Source organism: Hoplias malabaricus, chromosome 9 (genome assembly GCF_029633855.1).
Source record: "Hoplias malabaricus isolate fHopMal1 chromosome 9, fHopMal1.hap1, whole genome shotgun sequence".
In the NCBI taxonomy this organism is placed as follows: domain Eukaryota; kingdom Metazoa; phylum Chordata; class Actinopteri; order Characiformes; family Erythrinidae; genus Hoplias; species Hoplias malabaricus.
In genome coordinates this window covers 144,242-162,347 of record NC_089808.1, presented here as the reverse complement: position 1 = coordinate 162,347, position 18,106 = coordinate 144,242, and the positions used below count along the sequence as shown (strand labels likewise).

At 39.3% G+C, this 18,106-nt stretch overlaps 1 protein-coding gene across 1 annotated transcript; it reads left to right on the top strand.

The window, feature by feature from the left end:
- Positions 1-270: 270 nt before the first annotated feature.
- On the top strand, positions 271-11,532 carry tmem185 (transmembrane protein 185). Its single transcript, XM_066681422.1, has 7 exons — positions 271-468; positions 5,089-5,265; positions 5,407-5,620; positions 8,007-8,090; positions 8,616-8,792; positions 9,505-9,628; positions 9,784-11,532. The coding sequence occupies exons 1-7, from the start codon at positions 431-433 to the stop codon at positions 10,026-10,028; spliced, it is 1,059 nt and encodes a 352-aa protein (XP_066537519.1). The 5' UTR covers positions 271-430; the 3' UTR covers positions 10,029-11,532.
- The last annotated feature ends 6,574 nt before the right edge of the window (positions 11,533-18,106 follow it).

The window sequence follows — 18,106 nt, the reverse complement described above, 5'->3', positions numbered from 1 at the left end:
AATAATCTCAAATAAAAGAGGGATGACCAGCTATTTGATTAATCTGACTGTTGGAGAAGACCGCACTTTTAACAGAAAGCTACAAATTAATGTGGTCTCTCTTTAGTCATTTATTACTATTAATGGAATTTTTTATAACCTAATTAATTACCGGTTTCATAAATCGGTTATAAAACACTTCCATTGTAACATGGTAACATACAAATGCTTGTAAACTGGTATAAAAATGACAGGAAAGTGGACGACAAGATAAAAGAGCAGAGACTTTTAATTTGTTCGCGGTTTGGGCCGCGTTCCTCGGCGGAAACAGTGGAGTGGCTTCAGCCTCTGAGCTGAAGAAGTCGCTGTGTGTGATGTCTCTGCTGTTAGTGAACCGGGCTTAACTTTAGCAGCGATGGAGTAAATTAATACATGCTGGTATTTTTTTATCATGAATCTAAGAGGACTGTTTCAGGATTTTAACGCCAGGTAAGTGGAACTTGCAGCTCAGGTTTAGGCGAGTTAGCCTTAAAGCTAACGCAGTAATTACATTTCACTTTCTGTTCGATGAGCTCCGAGCTCTGACTCAAGTTACACATTTAGTGAGGTTTTACCTTTGAACAGTGACCAGTGACACCGAAACGAGCACTGCTCTAAGAAACTGCTGTAAAAGAAGTTTTAAGTCACTTAAAAATAAGGTCTAACGTTACCGTTAGCACACAGAGTAAACCGTCTATTCTCTGCATAACACAATTATTCGTTTGTTTGTAACAAAATGGTATGAATCAATTGATTGGTTTAAAGTTGAGAGTTTTAAATGGCGATATGTTTAAAGTCTCCCCAAATTTTTGTTGAAGAGGGTTTATAACCCTAGTGTAAACTGCTGAAGTTAAGCATGCGCCGTTCCACGCCTCGGTGTGATAAAACATAGCTCTGTAAACACGGCATTTTTAATACATTTCTTATTTGTAGTCAGTATTTCTAAATAATTTACACATATCCGATTCGTTAGCCACGCCCATTCACTTTAATGTTTTGAATGTTGCAACCTTGACACTTTTTATTAACGAGGCACAGCACCAAGTATGTCTCGCTGCAGCCTGTAGGAAGGCGGGGTTGGACATCCAACTCCTCCCACATCCAACTCCGCCCACATCCAGCCACGCCTTCTAATTCTGACGTGTTCAATAAGCACTGTGTGGCACTTGAACGCAGACATGTTTAGCGACACTGAGTAGCACATTAAATACGCATATACGTCTTTTATTAATTATTACACTGTTCAGGTGCTTTTTTGTTTTTCCGCTGAGGGCATCTGTTAAAAAGATTACCTGATTTATACCTGATTTGAATTAACTTTTGTCGTTGTTGTCAGTGGTTGGCAGACTATTATTATGAATGGTAGGGTGAACGGAGGATATCGTTCAGGATTCATTACAATACTGTTCTCCATTCAGTTAATATCTTGTCCCAAAAATCGTTAATTTTATTATTCGTAATGGTTATTCTCGGCCACAACGAGTGGTGATGATATGCCAACTATGACATGGTGGATTGTTATGTAGTGTATGTAGTGCACAGCTGACTGCAAAACAATAATAAAATCCAGTGCTAATAAGTGTACAGTGCCTTGAAAATATAAGCATCGCTGCCTGGTCATGAACATCTTCTCATTTTAAGAACACACAGATTTCCATAGGTGATGCTATTTGTCTGCATACAATTTATTAGAAGCTTATACCATTTTCATATGTATTTAAACGTCTGTGTTTAGAGGTTCAGACAAATAAGTATTCACACATATTAGAGGTACCACTTATTTCATAATGATTAATAATTACTGCCTGTGAGTGGTTAGAGATGTCTAAGGGTAATTAGCCAGGCTGTGAAATAAAAGTAAAAACTAAAGAGATAATGATGCTAATGACAATATTCCATATGTCCAAGTGAATAAAATGCTGCAATAAAATATATAATACATGTTCAGATGTCCAGTCGTGCAGGATTGGTTTCAATAAGAAGAAAGAGAAACACATTACACAACTTAGCACTCCATTCACAACTCCCTATAGTCGCGGTTGCTTGAAATATAGTCAAATAGAATATCCTTATTGGCAGTGGCATGTAGAACTCTAAAATGTGGTTAAGTCACAAGTGTGCAGTCTGTATTAAAGACAAGGAAAAACTGGCACAGTAGTTTTATTTTTTTATTTTCAAGTCTTTACAACATTTTTTATATATATCTATATATACACACACACACACACACACACACACACAAATCTTCATAAACTTGTTGGCAGAATGGGCTGCAGAACCCAGGATGCATGTCCTTGCTGTGATACCCCACAAGTTCCCCATGTCTCCCATGCCCAAAGCAGCCTGTGGACAACAAATAATAAACAGAAGCATACTTTTAATATGTTCTCTTATTTTACTTCCTTATCTTGTCTGTCTTTTGATGTTCTTTGTACTCTGTATCGTAACGCATGCACAATGCTTTGAGGCCTTGAAAAATGCTGTATAATTAAAATGTATTTATTTTATTATTATTATTATTATTATCAAAGCCAGCAACACTGCTTTTGACTGCAAAATTCCAACAAAATCTTCTGATCATAAAACATTTATTTGTCAACTTTTTTGCAACCACTGGCAAAAGAAACAATTCTCAAACTTCATACGCTGTACACAAACCCGGTAAACAGTCTTTATATGTCCCTCTACAGCACAGGCAGCGCTCCAGTCCATACACTGTGTGAAACTGTTGTTTGTATTCAGTGCTGTAGAGTTTCCAAGTCACAACAGCTGTATGTGTCGAATTTGAGAATTAATAGAGATTACCACCTCTTCTTATAAGGAGTACAAACATCTTAAAATAAAGTTTACTGAAACACAATAATGCACTTTATACTCACTGTCAAACCACTGAAAATGTGCTTAGGCCCGGAATGACTGTCTTTCAACAGTGTCCTGGAAGAGGCAACACACCAGGGAGAGCTTTAAAAAAGCTTGGTCCCCCTCTTCCAGGACGACCTCTAATAGAATCTGCTCCAGGACCGTGAGGGGCATCTGTTGAAGACATTATAGAAGAATGCAGATATTGTTTTACAGTGTATTTAAATTTAGTAAAACAAAAAAGCTAAATGTAAATTTACCACAGAACCTACATTCCAATTCATTTATTAAAACAAACCCCAGTTTTCTCATTTGTGAATTCTATTGCACATTAAGCAAAATGAAAGTTGAAATGCCCAGTTCAGCTTCAAGAACAGACACATAATAAACACCTGCTCAATGGAGACGGTAAACATTCTGTCTCCTTTACTGTTAACAGAAAAAAACAAGGTGAAATCCAGACTGAAATTAATATAAATACTATTTAACAATGGACCATGTCTAATTTGAGCTCATCAGATGCTATAAATAACTGCTTTAAGTCACACTAGTTACACACTGACATGTGTCCTTATAAATTCAAATAAACCATCAGACCCTGAAAGCTCCTCAGTCTTTCCCTTCTTCTGTTTACTGGCCTTTCCTTGTACATTAGAGCTCACCGTTCTAAAATACAGCTGGAATATCAATGATGTAAGATAATAGAAAATTAGGTTTATCAGCTACATTTACAAACATTACGTTGTTTGCAATAAACCAATCAAACAAAACCAATTTAAATAACTCAATACAACGACTTTAACAAGTGGTCTCTCCAAAATGTAAAACATCACAGTACAATGTACAATGTGTCTGAGAGAAAGCTGCATGTGTATGTAAATATTTTTGTTTCAGTAACAGGTGTATATACCTTGCAGGTGACAGTAACCGGCACCACCACCTACGGAGCTGTGGGGTGTCACTCTAACGGACAAATGACAAAGTTTAGAATGCAGTTTAAAGCTTTACTGGAAATGTATCCTCAAAAAAGTCCTAATCTGAAGTAATCACCTGACTGAAGTCAAAAGGCCAATCAAGGGCCATGTAGAGTGCATACTGAAACATCCCATAGATACAGCTGAGAACATTGAACATTGAAGGGTCAAATGTGGCCTGAACGTGGGCTGGATGCTGAAAAAAATAAAACAATAAAACATAAAAGGAGATTACAGTTTATCTGTGATATTCATGTTCATTGTAACTACATTTGTGAGCTTTTCTTTAAGTCAAAAGTCTTGTTAGTCTTGTCTCAAGTTTTTTCTTTGTGTAATTAAATATCAGTAACTCTGTTACTTATTTGGCTAAATCAATCACACAACACGCGTGCCGCAGTTGAATATTCGTGTATTTATCTATGACCCTACTAGTACATACTGAAATAACGTATTTATAACGTGTTCGTGTATCTAGCAAAAACACTGACAACAACGAGCTTTGTAATTATACTTACAAACTAAATGTTTTTACTCACCGACATAACGTGCGCTGTTACTTTTTCCGTAAAAACGTTCTGTTTGAGAGTTTTTAGGGCGCGAGCGTGAGCTGTGTTCGAATTCACGAGGGTAGGGAACAATTTCGGACACTACCTTAAAATAGTGTGGTATATAGTGACTAGAGCACCATTTGGGACATAGAAAATCACTAGGCCACGGGTGTGGCTTCTGACGTGGTGAGAGGGCGGGGTTGGATGTGGGCGGGGTTGGATGTCCAACTCCGCCTTCCTACAGGCTGCAGCGAGAGGCTTCTCCACAGCACGGGGACGAGGTCAGAATACAGTTCATATACACGTAATGTGTCACTAATAAATAATGTCACACATTTTTAATAAAAAGATTGATTGTGGTGTAATACCAGATTATTGTAGAGATTACTTTTAAATAAAGCCTTCATAGAATAATACAAGAAATCTTCAGCTAGCGAACCTTACCAGATAGACATATTACTGACCAGTTCCTCAAGGGGGACCACCATGGTCGCCACCCACCCCCTGAGCAGTCACAGTAGTTACTGACAGAATCTTATTTGATGCATTTAGCAATGTATCCAACCAACCACTTTTGTTAAATGACTCCAGTGTCATACTGACACAGTACTACACTGTACAAATAAGAATATAAATAAATAAATATATAAACAAATAATGTATGCATGCTATCTCTGTCTGTCCTTTAGCAAATTCCTCATTTATGCCTCGTTGTTGTTGTTCTCCGTGTTGCTGGCTCTGAAGCTGGATGGAGTTATCCAGTGGAGCTGCTGGGCTGTGTTCACTCCCATCTGGCTGTGGAAGCTCACGGTTGTCATCGGTGCCTCTGTTGGCACTTGTGTGTGGGCTCACAACCCCCGATGCAGGTGTGTTACAGATCAGTAACTTCCTTTAGGTGTCATATAATCCAGTATCATAAATATCTTTTCCTACTGTAATAACTTAATTTCAAATTCTTATATAGTTCCACTTTATTACTATTAGTCTGTGTTTGTGTTTGTATTTAGAGTGGAGGGTGAGACTTGTGTGGAGTTCAAAGCCATGCTGATAGCAGTGGGCATTCACATTCTTCTGCTGATGTTTGAAGTGCTCGTATGTGACACGACTGAGAGGAACGTATCTGACCCTAACTGGCTGCTGATCTTCATGCCTCTCTTCTTTGTCTCACCTCTGTCAGTGGCAGCTTGCGTGTGGGGATTCCGTCATGACAGGTCACTGGAGGTGTGAAACAAGAACACACATGCAAACACACTGCTTAATAGATACAGTGGGGTCCATAATATAACTAAAGAAACTCCTTCCAGTTTGCATCTTTTGTAGTTTTTCATTATAAATTTTGTTTTGTGTATAACCACTTGAGAGAATATTGATGCTTTTAAATGTTAAGTATTTCTGAGCAATTATTTCCCTCATTTGCGTTGATGGTATTGTGCACATGATCTTGCATTCACTTTGAAGTTTGTACAGCAGCCGCTAATGAGTCCATCTGAGAATGAATTCAATTTGTGTTTCAGTGAAGAAAAAAAAAAAAAAAAGACAAAATAAAATAACTTCCTGATATGGTCAATTCACAAATGTAAATTTGTGACCTAGGAATTAGGGTTGTTATGATTACACAGTAGTATTTAATTTGAAGTATAATATACATCAAACTAAGTACTGAACTTTGAATAAGTGAGAGAAATAGCTAGCTCAATAAAGATGTTAAATGCCTCCTCAATTATGGAGTATCCATATTTTTTAACGAATTATTTATTTTAATTAAATCATTTTGGTAGCTGTGCATCCAAAAGATATATACTGTGCTCTTAGGACCGTCCACAGATGTCTGACAGCTCAAACACAGAGCCACATATACAACAACATTTTTTATTCATGGCTGTTAGATTGCAGCAAAAGCAACAAGCTATGACATTTTGTTACAAAATAGAGGATCTCATAGGGTGTTTTCCACTGCTAGCAGTAAATGTATTTCCTGTACCTGTATTTGATTTCCTGACCTTGAAAAAATATATAATTTTCAGATTCTACATCAAAATTATATTATTACGTGACGAAGAAATGACAGTACATTTATAATCAAATATCCATATTATTACACACTTATTATACATTTGTTATTAAACATTTTCTTGTTTGAAAATTCTTTTGACTGAGATATATCCTAATCAGCCAAAACATTAAAATTGCCATTTTCTACACTCATTGTCAATTTCCTCAGCTCTACTGACCTATTCTTACAATTCTCACCACTTAATGTGGACAATAACTGACTACTACTGCAGGGAAAGAAATGTGGCTGATATGCAAAAGGACCAATCACAAGTCTGCTATTTTGGCATATCTCTGGTACTGGTTTGACATTAATTGAAAGACATGCCAAAATAACTGAATTGTGATAGGTCATGTTTGCGTATTTGGACAGCCAGTCAGAATACAACTGGCAGAATCCTGAGAGTGAGGCCAGCTTAAAGGAATACTATTTAGGAATATGCTTTTTTGTCACATCGGGTCCACTTACCTGTTGCTGAGTTAAATTCATGTTTATATTACTGTCATGAAATCAACTCACTCGCACCACTTCTGTATTGAGGGATACTCACATCAGTCATGACCAGCTCTCGGGCTTCTAGTGATAAACACTACCTCAGTGCTGAGCCTGGGGAATGTGTATAATCAAATCAAATGCTACATCACACACTGGGCAGTGTTATTACAAGCATAAAGGTAGTTTTGTGATACTCTAACCATTTTAACCACACAGCAACAGAGAGAAAAGCACTTATTACCTGAATATATGTCTAAGGCTTAAAATGAGCTAATCTGGCTAAAGTTAGCAGGAGCTACCAGTGGCCCTCATTCATTAGTATAACCCAATTTATATTTCTGTGTGGAACCTATGCTGTAGGCAATACGTTTATGCTCACCTGTCTAGAAATGTAACTACACATCACATCAATGCAGACAGCAACAACTGTATTGGTCAGTAGTTAGACGGACATTGTTTATGTGGCACCGAAGAAGTACAGGAACATAAACTCCTTTTCTCTACACTATAGAGACTGTAAAACTAATGCTTCTACACAACTGCATTGTGTACTATGTAGTGTAGAGGAAGATGTTTGAGATTCAGCCCTAGTGGTGCAACTGCAGAGCGACGCAGAATATAAACGCTCACAATGGTATAGGGCCCTTGCGTAGCCTATGGCGTAGGCTCTTTGTCAATTCAACTGCAGAAGTGTAAATCGGTCTTAACTCTCAAAAACCTTATTATAAGTTTTCAACAAAGCTTATCACTAACATTTTGCCTACTAGTCCAACAAGAATAAGGCATCTGTCTTGTGTCCTCATGTCTTTCTCAGCTCCTCCAGTAAAATCAGTCCGATATAATTTGTTATGTCTGATGAGTGTATTTCAATGCACATTTGGATCCCATTGTTTTTAGCAATGAAACTTTTTCCTTGCACAATTCTAACTCATGTACTAATATATGTATTGTACGTTAGAATCTGTACCGCATATGTGTCACACTTTTTTAGCAATGTGATATGGACTTGTAATTCTCTCTCTCTCTCTCTCTCTCTCTCTCTCTCTCTCTCTCTCTCAGTTGGAGATTATGTGTTCAGTCAATATTCTCCAATTCATTTTCATTGCCTTAAAGTTGGATAAAATCATCGGTTGGTCCTGGCTGGTAAGACCATCCTTTTAGACTTTTTCGTTTTAGGCTTGTAGACACTGAACATTATACACTACCAAATTGATCAAGACAATTCACTATTATAACAGTTAAAGTACACAAGTGTCATTTCATATTAAATGATGACAGTGGATATCAACGTCCTGCTCAGAGTTTTCTACAGCTAGTTTAATGGAAGACAAAGAAAATTCCTGGATTCAAATAAAGGCGCTTTGTAAGTCCTGCCTCTCCTCTAGTAGGAGCAACACGGATTAGTGGTTCATAAAACAGCAGCCTAAGCAAACAGAGAGAAACAAAAGTGTTAAAACCACATGCATGCCTCACTGTCTTATAGCTTAATGTAAATAATCACATGTTCGCAGCTATTTTGTAAGTAACTTTGAGTACTGTCTTTAATGTTTTTTTTTTCCTAAGAAATATAACATTCAAAAAATCTGTGAATTGTTTCTTAGCATACTGCTTTTCTTTGGTATGCTGAATGATTTAGAATTATTCATTGCATGTTTCTGTTATGTGTAGGTGGTGTGTGTGCCGCTGTGGGTCCTCATGTCTTTCCTCTGTCTAGTGGTGCTGTACTATATTGTGTGGTCTATGCTCTTTCTCCGCTCCATGGAAATCATTGCAGAGCAACGTCGCACCTACGTCACTGTGGCTGTGAGCTGGATGACCATTGTGGTGCCACTCCTCACCTTTGAGGTCTATTTATCTTCTGAATTTGAATATCTGAGTAATTTGCTCTTAGGTTTGTCTGCTCAGTCAAGTTTTCCAATTACAGTCCTTGGTGTCCTCCACAGTTCACATTTTGCATATATGGTTCCTTGGTCCATCTATCAGGAGCTGGTATGCACCATATGGGGTAACTGAGGACTGAACTGGAAGACATTAATCTGTAAATTTAAATTCCAGGCAGTATGATAATGCTTGGATTCAGATAATCACTCTGGCTGAATCAGCCCTCATTTTTCATGGATGTGTATTGTTTTTTTCTAACAAAGGGCAAGTTATATACAAGGCAGTTTTGCTGGTAATTTAGTAACCCTGAGCAAAGTCGTTGGATTTCTTTTAGTCACTCAGTTGTACTAATTTAGCAGTCAGCGTTTAAAAGCTTCATAGTAATCAATTTCAACAAATTTCACCAAATTAGATTTACCAAATCAAGCAAGGGATACATCTTGGTTAAAGCTGATGCTGCTCAGTAACGGGGCATGTTTATACTATTCTTTAGAGTGCAGCCTGATTGGGTTTGATGGCCCTAGTGCTTCCGATTCTGGACTCCATTCAATAAATAAACTAAAACTTCATCATCAGACATCCTCTCAGAACTCTAGGTGCATTGTACTGAACTGACTGTCTGTGATTGCCTTCAGTGTGAATTCATAGTTTTTTCCCTCTTTGTTGTTTTCCTCAGATCTTGCTGGTTTATAAGCTGGATAAGCAAAACACTCTGAGTTATGTGTCTGTGTTTGTGCCTTTGTGGGTCTCACTGATCACTCTCATGACTACCACCTTCAGACAGAAGGGCGGGAATCACTGTGCGTAAATTATATATAATCATTTAGTTTGTTATTACCTAAACATATTGACTTAGTTGTACTGTTCTGTTATTTACAGAATTATAACTATTATCCCTGCAAATAACACAGTATTGTTGTTCTAATTCATGATAAAGCTGTCTTTCTTTCAACAGGGTGGTTTGGCATCCGCAAAGACTTCTGCCTCTTCCTGTTGGAGCTCTTACCCTTCCTGCGAGAGTACGGCAACATCTCTTACAACCTACAGCATGACGACTCTGAGACATTTGAAGAGATACCTTCTGCTCCTGAACCTCTTAAAATCACTCCCATGTTCCTCCACAAAGAGGTGGAAATCATGCCAAGTCCTGGGAGATATTTTGAACCTCCCCCTAAACTCTGCATAGATATACCTGACTGACACTTACTGTGGATTTCTCCCAGAACTGTACAGGTATTATAAAAGACTGGGAACAAAGACACTTCTTTACTTTTTCCTGTCAATTCTTCAGGGGTAATTGATTTTTGACGCTAATGGGAAAAAGCGTAAACTATAACGAGCATTTGGCAGTAGTAAGAGACTGAAACACTACTACAGTTCAAGTGTCCATGGCTTTTGAGGGCGTACAGGCCTGCTTAATGCCAAATATCTGTATAAAAGAAAAGATGAGGCCAATTATTGAGCTGTAATAATAATTTGGACAGCTGGGAAGGTTTGACAAGACAAAATGGGTGTGTTTTAATCTCTTTTAAGTCTTAGAAAGCAGTGATGGCACTTTAAATTTGTTGGTATTGGCACTTGCTTTCATTTCTGTTGAACGTACAATCTCTGTTATACAGAAGCATTTATTTTAGCTTTTATATAAAACTGCTGTGCTCAGTTTTTTCAGAATGCTTCAGCTCTGAAGAGCATTTTGACTGGAGGAGGTCCTGGGTGAGATGTCCTTCACACTGAAAATTCAGGGTTTTTTTAAACCTCAGTAGTTTCTTTTTCTTACACATTCTGCAGATTTTTAATGCAGTGTTGCCTTTTCTACAATTTCTTCTGGGACCTGTTTCTCAAATGCACTGTAGTGTAAAATATAATTGATAACTCGCTATATTAAGGTAAAATATGAATTCTGCTACAAGGTTTTTGAGAAGCATTCCACTGACTGGTGGCTCAGTGGAAGTTGCTTAATGTATGCCCCTCATTTTGCAGGAAGGGTGATGGTATTGGAGCTCTGCGGGCCTGAGCCGTATCGTTACATAGCTGTTTTTGATTTATTCAGTTATATAAAGTTTTGTACAATTTTTTTTTAACAAATCAGTGTCAGTTAAATATAGGAAAGTACTTTCTCCTTGACCTCATGTCAAATGCTATGCATGTGCAATTTTCAGTGCTGCTGCTGCACATATCACTGCATAAACAGTTTTGCAAGACAATTTGTGTATGTTCTAGTTGCTTTATACCTCTTTTTCAGTTGGTTCATTTCAGGGTCATAGTTTGCTTTAAAACTTTTTCTTTTAAACATTTGTCTAGTGTTGGCATTTTAGTATGACAACCTTAGGTGATATATCTGATGTTCTGCCAGTAGCTTTCGCACTAGATCACCAGCATCTTAGACCAAATCAAATATTTCATATTCGCCATCCTCTTCCCTATAGTCATGTCTTCCCACTCCTTTTCTCAGCACAGTGCACAGAGAAAGTTTCTGCTAAACACAGACAAGCACAATGGAGCATTCGTACCTGAATAATGTGGTATTTATTTATTAATTTATTTAGCAGGAATATTTGAATGGTTGCTTTCACCTGAACATTTGCTACTGCTATTCTATCTGTGTTGTCATTGCCTTTGCTATTCTAACTGTGTTTTTAGCACGACACCCAGAGAGAATCCTGGATGGTCACTTGCACCTGAATCCACGTCATTGTCTTCTCTCTTAAGAAGGGCAAACATTTTAACAGGGTGGACCTAACATATATGATAGCCCTGTTTTGGTTGTTTTTCCCTGCCTGTTATACACACCAAACAGAGTTGAAAAAATATATATTTTTCTTTTCAGTGAGGTGCATATAAGGGCTAAAAATAATAATAATAATATGATTCAGAGAATAAAGTCAGAATTCTGGGAATAATTCGCTGCACTATAATGGAGCAGACATAGTGTAACTGTGGAATGCAGTGTGTTGCAGAAGTCATACTATGGGATAGATTTCAGGAATTAACGCTCTTCCACATCAGGACCAGATTGTGATTATTGTGAGTATTTAAACACTGAATCGGTGCACGAACCCGTTTATTTAGAAGACAATGCTAGAGCCAGAGCGAGTGGAACTCCAGCGCCCACGAGGCTCCATCACTTTACGGCTCTGACTCATACCATAAACTAAAGCCTTATGCATCACAGTCAGGGCTGCACTGACGGGGTTGACATGTCGTGTGGATGCCTTTTATAAATAATTCTGTTCACTTCACTGACTGCTTCTTCCACAACTCACTCATGGAGCACGGACTGTGAGTCTGTCTACATTTTATAATCAATAACAACCCAAACAGTGTTTCTCTAAATATTCTGATTATATTCTCGAAATTATACAGACCTTTTTTACTCAAATATTCCGAGATTTTTCTCGGAATTATTCAGAGAATATTCTCAGAATTCTCACTTTATTCTCAGAATCTTATTTTTTATGTTTTTTTTTCAATGCCGTTGCCCTAAACGGCAGCAATGCAGAATGATTTTTCCCCTCTGTATTTGGCGCCAAGGGACATGCACACAAACAAACTCCTCTGATTGGTCATAAGTGTTAATCTGAGAACAGAGCTCGCCTCCCAGTTCTACAGATTCTCAGATTCAGATGCAGCGTGGTGCAGAACTAAATATTTGGTGCAAATGTGAGAGGGCGCGGAAGTAGTCACGTGTGAGTGAAGAAGACAGCATTAGACACTCATAGCCGCAGATTGGAGCAGGTGCAGTCACTGACTTGTGTTTGTGAAAGAGGAACATCAGCCCCCAAAAAACTAAAAAATATATACATTCCTGAGGAGACTTTCTATAGGTGTGTACCTCACACTACACAAATTCACACGTGGGTTTGGGAATGTGCAAGTTTTATACGAGTGTGCGATGGTGCACCTAATATACCACTGCAACTTAGACAAACTGTGAGCGTATGATATTTTGTACTTGTGTCTGTAGAACTGGATTTGGATCAGCTGGAGTGAAGAGTTTGTGAAGGTATAAATGGTAAGCTGTACTTGTGGGAGAGGAAAAAATCTACAGGTTTGCAACTCCTGAAGTGATGTTCTCTGTGACTTCAAATTTACTGATTCACGTGTGTGACTATCTTCTACTATTACAAATCTCACTGTCACAGGTGCTCAGAGGTTTTGCACCAAATATACCTCCATAGAAATTCACCTCATGTGTGAGCTATAACTGGAAATGGCCACTAGAGGGCTATACATTAACCGACACTGTTTAAATAAATACGTTTTTAAATTTACGATTTATTTGTTAAGTTCCTTTTCTGGGGCGGCACGGTGGCGCAGCAGGTAGTGCCGCAGTCACACAGCTCCAGGGACCTGGAGGTTGTGGGTTCGATTCCTGCTCCGGGTGACTGTCTGTGAGGAGTGTGGTGTGTTCTCCCCGTGTCTGCGTGGGTTTCCTCCGGGTGACTGTCTGTGTGGTGTGTTCTCCCTGTGTCCGCGTGGGTTTCCTCCGGGTGACTGTCTGTGAGGAGTGTGGTGTGTTCTCCCTGTGTCTGCGTGGGTTTCCTCCAGGTGACTGTCTGTGAGGAGTGTGGTGTGTTCTCCCCGTGTCTGCGTGGGTTTCCTCCGGGTGCTCCGGTTTCCTCTCACAGTCCAAAAACACACATTGGTAGGTGGATTGGCGACCCAAAAAGTGTGAATGTGTGTGTGTGTCTGTGTTGCCCTGTGAAGGACTGGCGCCCCCTCCAGGGTGTATTCCCGCCTTGCGCCCAATGGTTCCAGGTAGTCTCTGGACCCATCGCGACCCTGGATTGGATAAGCGGTTACAGATAATGAATGAATGAAAGTTCCTTTTCTTTCCCGAATTTAGTGACTTGGGATTATATATTGGATTATTTCTTTTTATTGATTTCATCATATGTGAATTTCTGCTATAATGAATCACCTCTATAACTGCAGATGGCCAATATAGGTCAATGTTTGGGATTAACATTATTTCTTAATGTAAAATGGCCACTAGACTTGGGATTTTATGTTGGGTTAATTATTTTTTTTTTCATTCTTTGTAGGTGTTATGTTAATAGCTATAGAGATATGAAAATAGAAATATTTCAGCTGTGGTAACATCTGAACATCCCTATCAGTGGCTCCCACCAAGGTTGTAAGAAACCTAGGTGTCATGGTTGATGACCAGCTGACCTTCGCAGATCACGTTACCGCTGTAGCTCGACCGTGCCGCTTCTCCCTATTCAACATATAGAAGATTAGGCCATACCTAACTCAACATACAACACAGCTCCTTGTTCAGACATTAGTAATCTCCCGTCTAGACTATTGCAACGCCCTCCTGACAGGTCTGTGCTGTGAGAACACTACAGATGATCCAGAATGCTGCAGCACGCCTGGTCTTCAACCAGCCTAAAAGAGCACATGTCACGCCCCAATTAGTTGAGCTGCATTGGCTACCCTTAGCTGCTCGCATCAAATTTAAATCACTAATGATGGCCTTCAGAGTATTCACTGGTTCTGCTCCCATCTTCCTCAATAGACTCTTAAAACCATACGCTAGCGCCCGCCCTCTCCGTTCCTCAAAGGAGCGCCAACTAACACGACCAACCCCCCGTACAGGTCAGTCGAGGCTATTCTCATCTCTGGTACCACGCTGGTGGAACGAGTTTCCAAGCACTATCAGAGCAACAGAAACACTCTCCGCATTCAAGAAATCATTGAAGACCCAGCTCTTCCGAGAGTATCTTTTGCACTGAAAGTCTTTCTTTAATGCACTTATTACTTCCTGCATATCGCACTCAATGTAAGGTATTTTGTATAAATTGTGCTGTAGTTCGAATGTTAGATCCTCTTTTGTAAGTCACTTTGGACAAAAGCGTCTGCCAAATGCATAAATGTAAATATAAGCATATTCCGAAACACCTTTCAACTCAATTTTGTAAATATTACGTTCTATAAATGGACATTAAACTTTATTTTTCTTATTTTTATTTTCACTTAAATTCATTTCAGATTTGAACTCTTCTTATTGGGGAAGCGGCATTATTTTAATTTTCTTTAAAAACTCTCTCCATTTGGGAAAGACGAATTTATTGAACTCTTTATATATTTTATATACTTAATCACTCTATATATTTTGAGAGGGTGTTTTATTTGTTTTTTTTTTTTGTTTAAAGTCTTATTTCTTGTTCTCTAATCAATTTTTTTAATGGAAAAAAAATATAATTATTTTACTCCCTCTCTTTACTCAGGAAGAAGGTTTATTAAAAAAAAAATACCGATACCTTTTCTTCACCTTTTATTAATTCATATCATTTTCACAGTAACATGTTTTAAGAAATTTCATTTTAAATTTCCATTAAAAATTTTTTATTTTATTTGGAAAAGAACCTTGAACCAAAAAAACGGAGTAACATTGCAGCAACAACTGACATTTTTGCTAAAAAAAATATTGTACATTCGACCACAGTTGGGGCTTGGGAGACAACCTCCTCAGCCTCATTCCCAACACATTTACCAAACTTACTAGGGATGACATTCACAACTTACTTGGCCCAAAAACCATAACGTTCCTGCATTTTGAGCTCCCAGCAGCAACCACAGTTCCCCCGAGAAAACAGAAACACAGCTCCTAAGGACTGACTCTCTCCTTTCACACTCATCAAAGCATTGTTCCAAAGCTCCCAGAACATACGGTGCTCTGGACACAATGCCCAGCACATTACTGGAGCCTTGCTGGCCAACACTTAAGCATCTTTCCCTTAAATGTCCACTAGGCTGAGATAATGTGACTTCAAGTTTAAGTCTCCAACTACTGGACCGTTTTGAATACTGCATTGTCCACAGAGTAGTTTAGTTGAAGTTCTATAAAATTAAATGCATTAAATATTTTATGCCCTTCTTTAAGAGACCATTACAGTAATCAATCCTGCTAGAAATAAAAGCATGATTAAGTTTCTCCAGGCCTGGTTTAGTCAGAAAATCTCAAATCTTACTGATGTTCTTAAGATGGAAATATGCTCATCGTTGTATGTGATTGCACAGTCATATGCTGTTTTGTACACCTGGTTGTACGTCCAGTTATGTTTATCTTTCATTATTTTCATGAATGGTTTTACGTGAATGTCAGAGGTTTCACCAGTGTGCGGTCATGACTGTTGTTACAGATAGTTTTGTGTGTTTTTTTTCTTGCTGCAGAGTCCATTCTTTTTTTCTTATTGGAACATATTAATTTTTAAATTATATTTTTCATCTTGCTGGTGGGATCTAAGTATTCTTTAAAAGTAACAACTATTCTGTAAGCAGAAGAATGAAAGTTTCTGTGAACATTCATTTTAAATGCTAGTGATACACTTCTAGGTAAACATTTATTGAAATAATTCTATAAGTTGATGGCTTGAATTTGTGAAAAAAAAGTAAATATTGACATACATTTCCATCACAATTTCTGTACTTCACAGGTCCTGGATTTATTAGCTGGAGACAGCTAACCCTAGTGGTTTTGGAGACAGAAAATGATTATTTTCAGGTTTGATGTTAGCACTTATCAGAACTGTTCGGTGTTCCTATTCAAATGTTGCTGTGAAAAACATGTTCAGTATTCCTCATAAATTTCAGAGTTCTGCAGATCATTGTTTTTTTTTTAATATACAAGATGTTCTTACTTACTGCATGTTCTGAAAGTCTTAGCCAGGTTTGTACTGTCAGTGCAATTAATGTTGGCAAATTAGGTCATTTTGGTTTAATATATATCTTTGGCTGTTATCTGTAGCGTCAGGGTGTTCAGTCCCAGCTCTGTGCTGTCTGGAGTGTCCAGTCTCCATTATGATACAAAATAGCGGAATATTTTTGTCTTTTGCAGCATGACTGGATCCTGGCCAGTAGAAGTTTATCAAAAACAAGGTATATGAGTTCAGTCCCTATCAAGATTTTTTTTCATTCCTCACACAGTCATTTTATATTAACCAATCTTTATAAATGTCTCACCTGAGAGAACATTGCAGTCCAGATGAAGGTTGATGACTGCTCTGTTCTCAAGCTGTTGGTAAGTTGTAAATAAACAGAAAACAGTTCTACTGGCACAAGATTTTTATGTAATTCAAACATTTGTGGAATACATAATCTAGCCTTTCACATACCTTCATCAAAAACACACAACAGTCCATGGTGATTACATTCAAGTTGTTTAATGTTATCACCTGAATATGGTGTATGTTTCTGTACACACTACACATGGCACTCAGATGGCCATTTGATTTTTTTATAAGTGAAGTGATAAGTGAAGTCACCACGTGACGTAGTTTTGGGAGCTAGACCACGCCCCAATTACCTCTCCACAGCTCTATTTATACCCCTTCACTCTCACTCAATCCCCGCGTCGAACAACATCGCATTGTCTGTCACCCATCCGCCTTTTTCCTGCCACCATGGACATCGCTCTCGTCGCCTCCGATGACGAATTATTTTCCGCATCCCCCGGTCCCTCATCTATCAGTTCGCAACCTACCCCTAGGCTTCGCTCGGTGGTCGAGGTTCCAGCCACTCCTGCTTCGACCGCCTCAGGCTCCCGATCCAGCCGCCTCCGAGCTCCGCACTCCGGCTCTAGGCGTTCCCGCCATTCCTCCCCAGCCTCTCCTCCTCCTTCTCGATGCTCTCTTCGCTCCAGTTGCCGGACTACTCCTCCCGCAAATTCCGCCGCTCCCGGCAGGCCCCGTGTTTCTCCTCCCACTGCTCACGCTGCCGCGGATTGGACAGTAGCTGGGCTCCAGATAGCCTTACGGCATTTCGTTTTCCCGCTCAGCCAACAAGAAAACACTATTTTCGCTACTCCAGGCTTCCTCCACCGGCCCCAGGCCCTCTGTAGCCCAGCCCACCATCCTCAATTACGATACACCAGTTCTGCCTCCTCGCCACCCTCGTTGGCCGCCCCCCGGAGCTTCCACTTTACCTCCTGATCCCCCCCCACCCCGGCTTCAGCTCTGGCCTAGGCCCAGACCCCGCCTCTCCTACCCGGACTCGCCACTTCCCGGGTTTCTGCGTTTTCTCGACTTTCTCCTCCTCTCTCTCACCTTTGTTTCGGATTCTCTCTCTCTCCCTCATTCTACTCTACCTGCCTCTGTCTCTTTTCTTCCTCTTTCGCTGCCCTCCTCTTCTGCCCTTCACGCTTTCTCGACATTTCGACCCCCTCCCCCTTCATCCCACCCCATCCCTATTCATCTATCCCCTGCTCTCCATTCATCCCACCCTGACCCTAACCCTAATTCGTCATCCCAACCATTTCCATTTCCGGCTGC

Coding starts and splice junctions, on each gene's coding strand:
- tmem185 (XM_066681422.1), top strand. CDS start 431: ATGAATCTAAGAGGACTGTTTCAGGATTTTAACGCCAG. Junction 8,091..8,615: donor TCATCGGTTGGTCCTGGCTG/GTAAGACCATCC, acceptor TGTTATGTGTAG/GTGGTGTGTGTGCCGCTGTG. Junction 8,793..9,504: donor TGCCACTCCTCACCTTTGAG/GTCTATTTATCT, acceptor TGTTTTCCTCAG/ATCTTGCTGGTTTATAAGCT.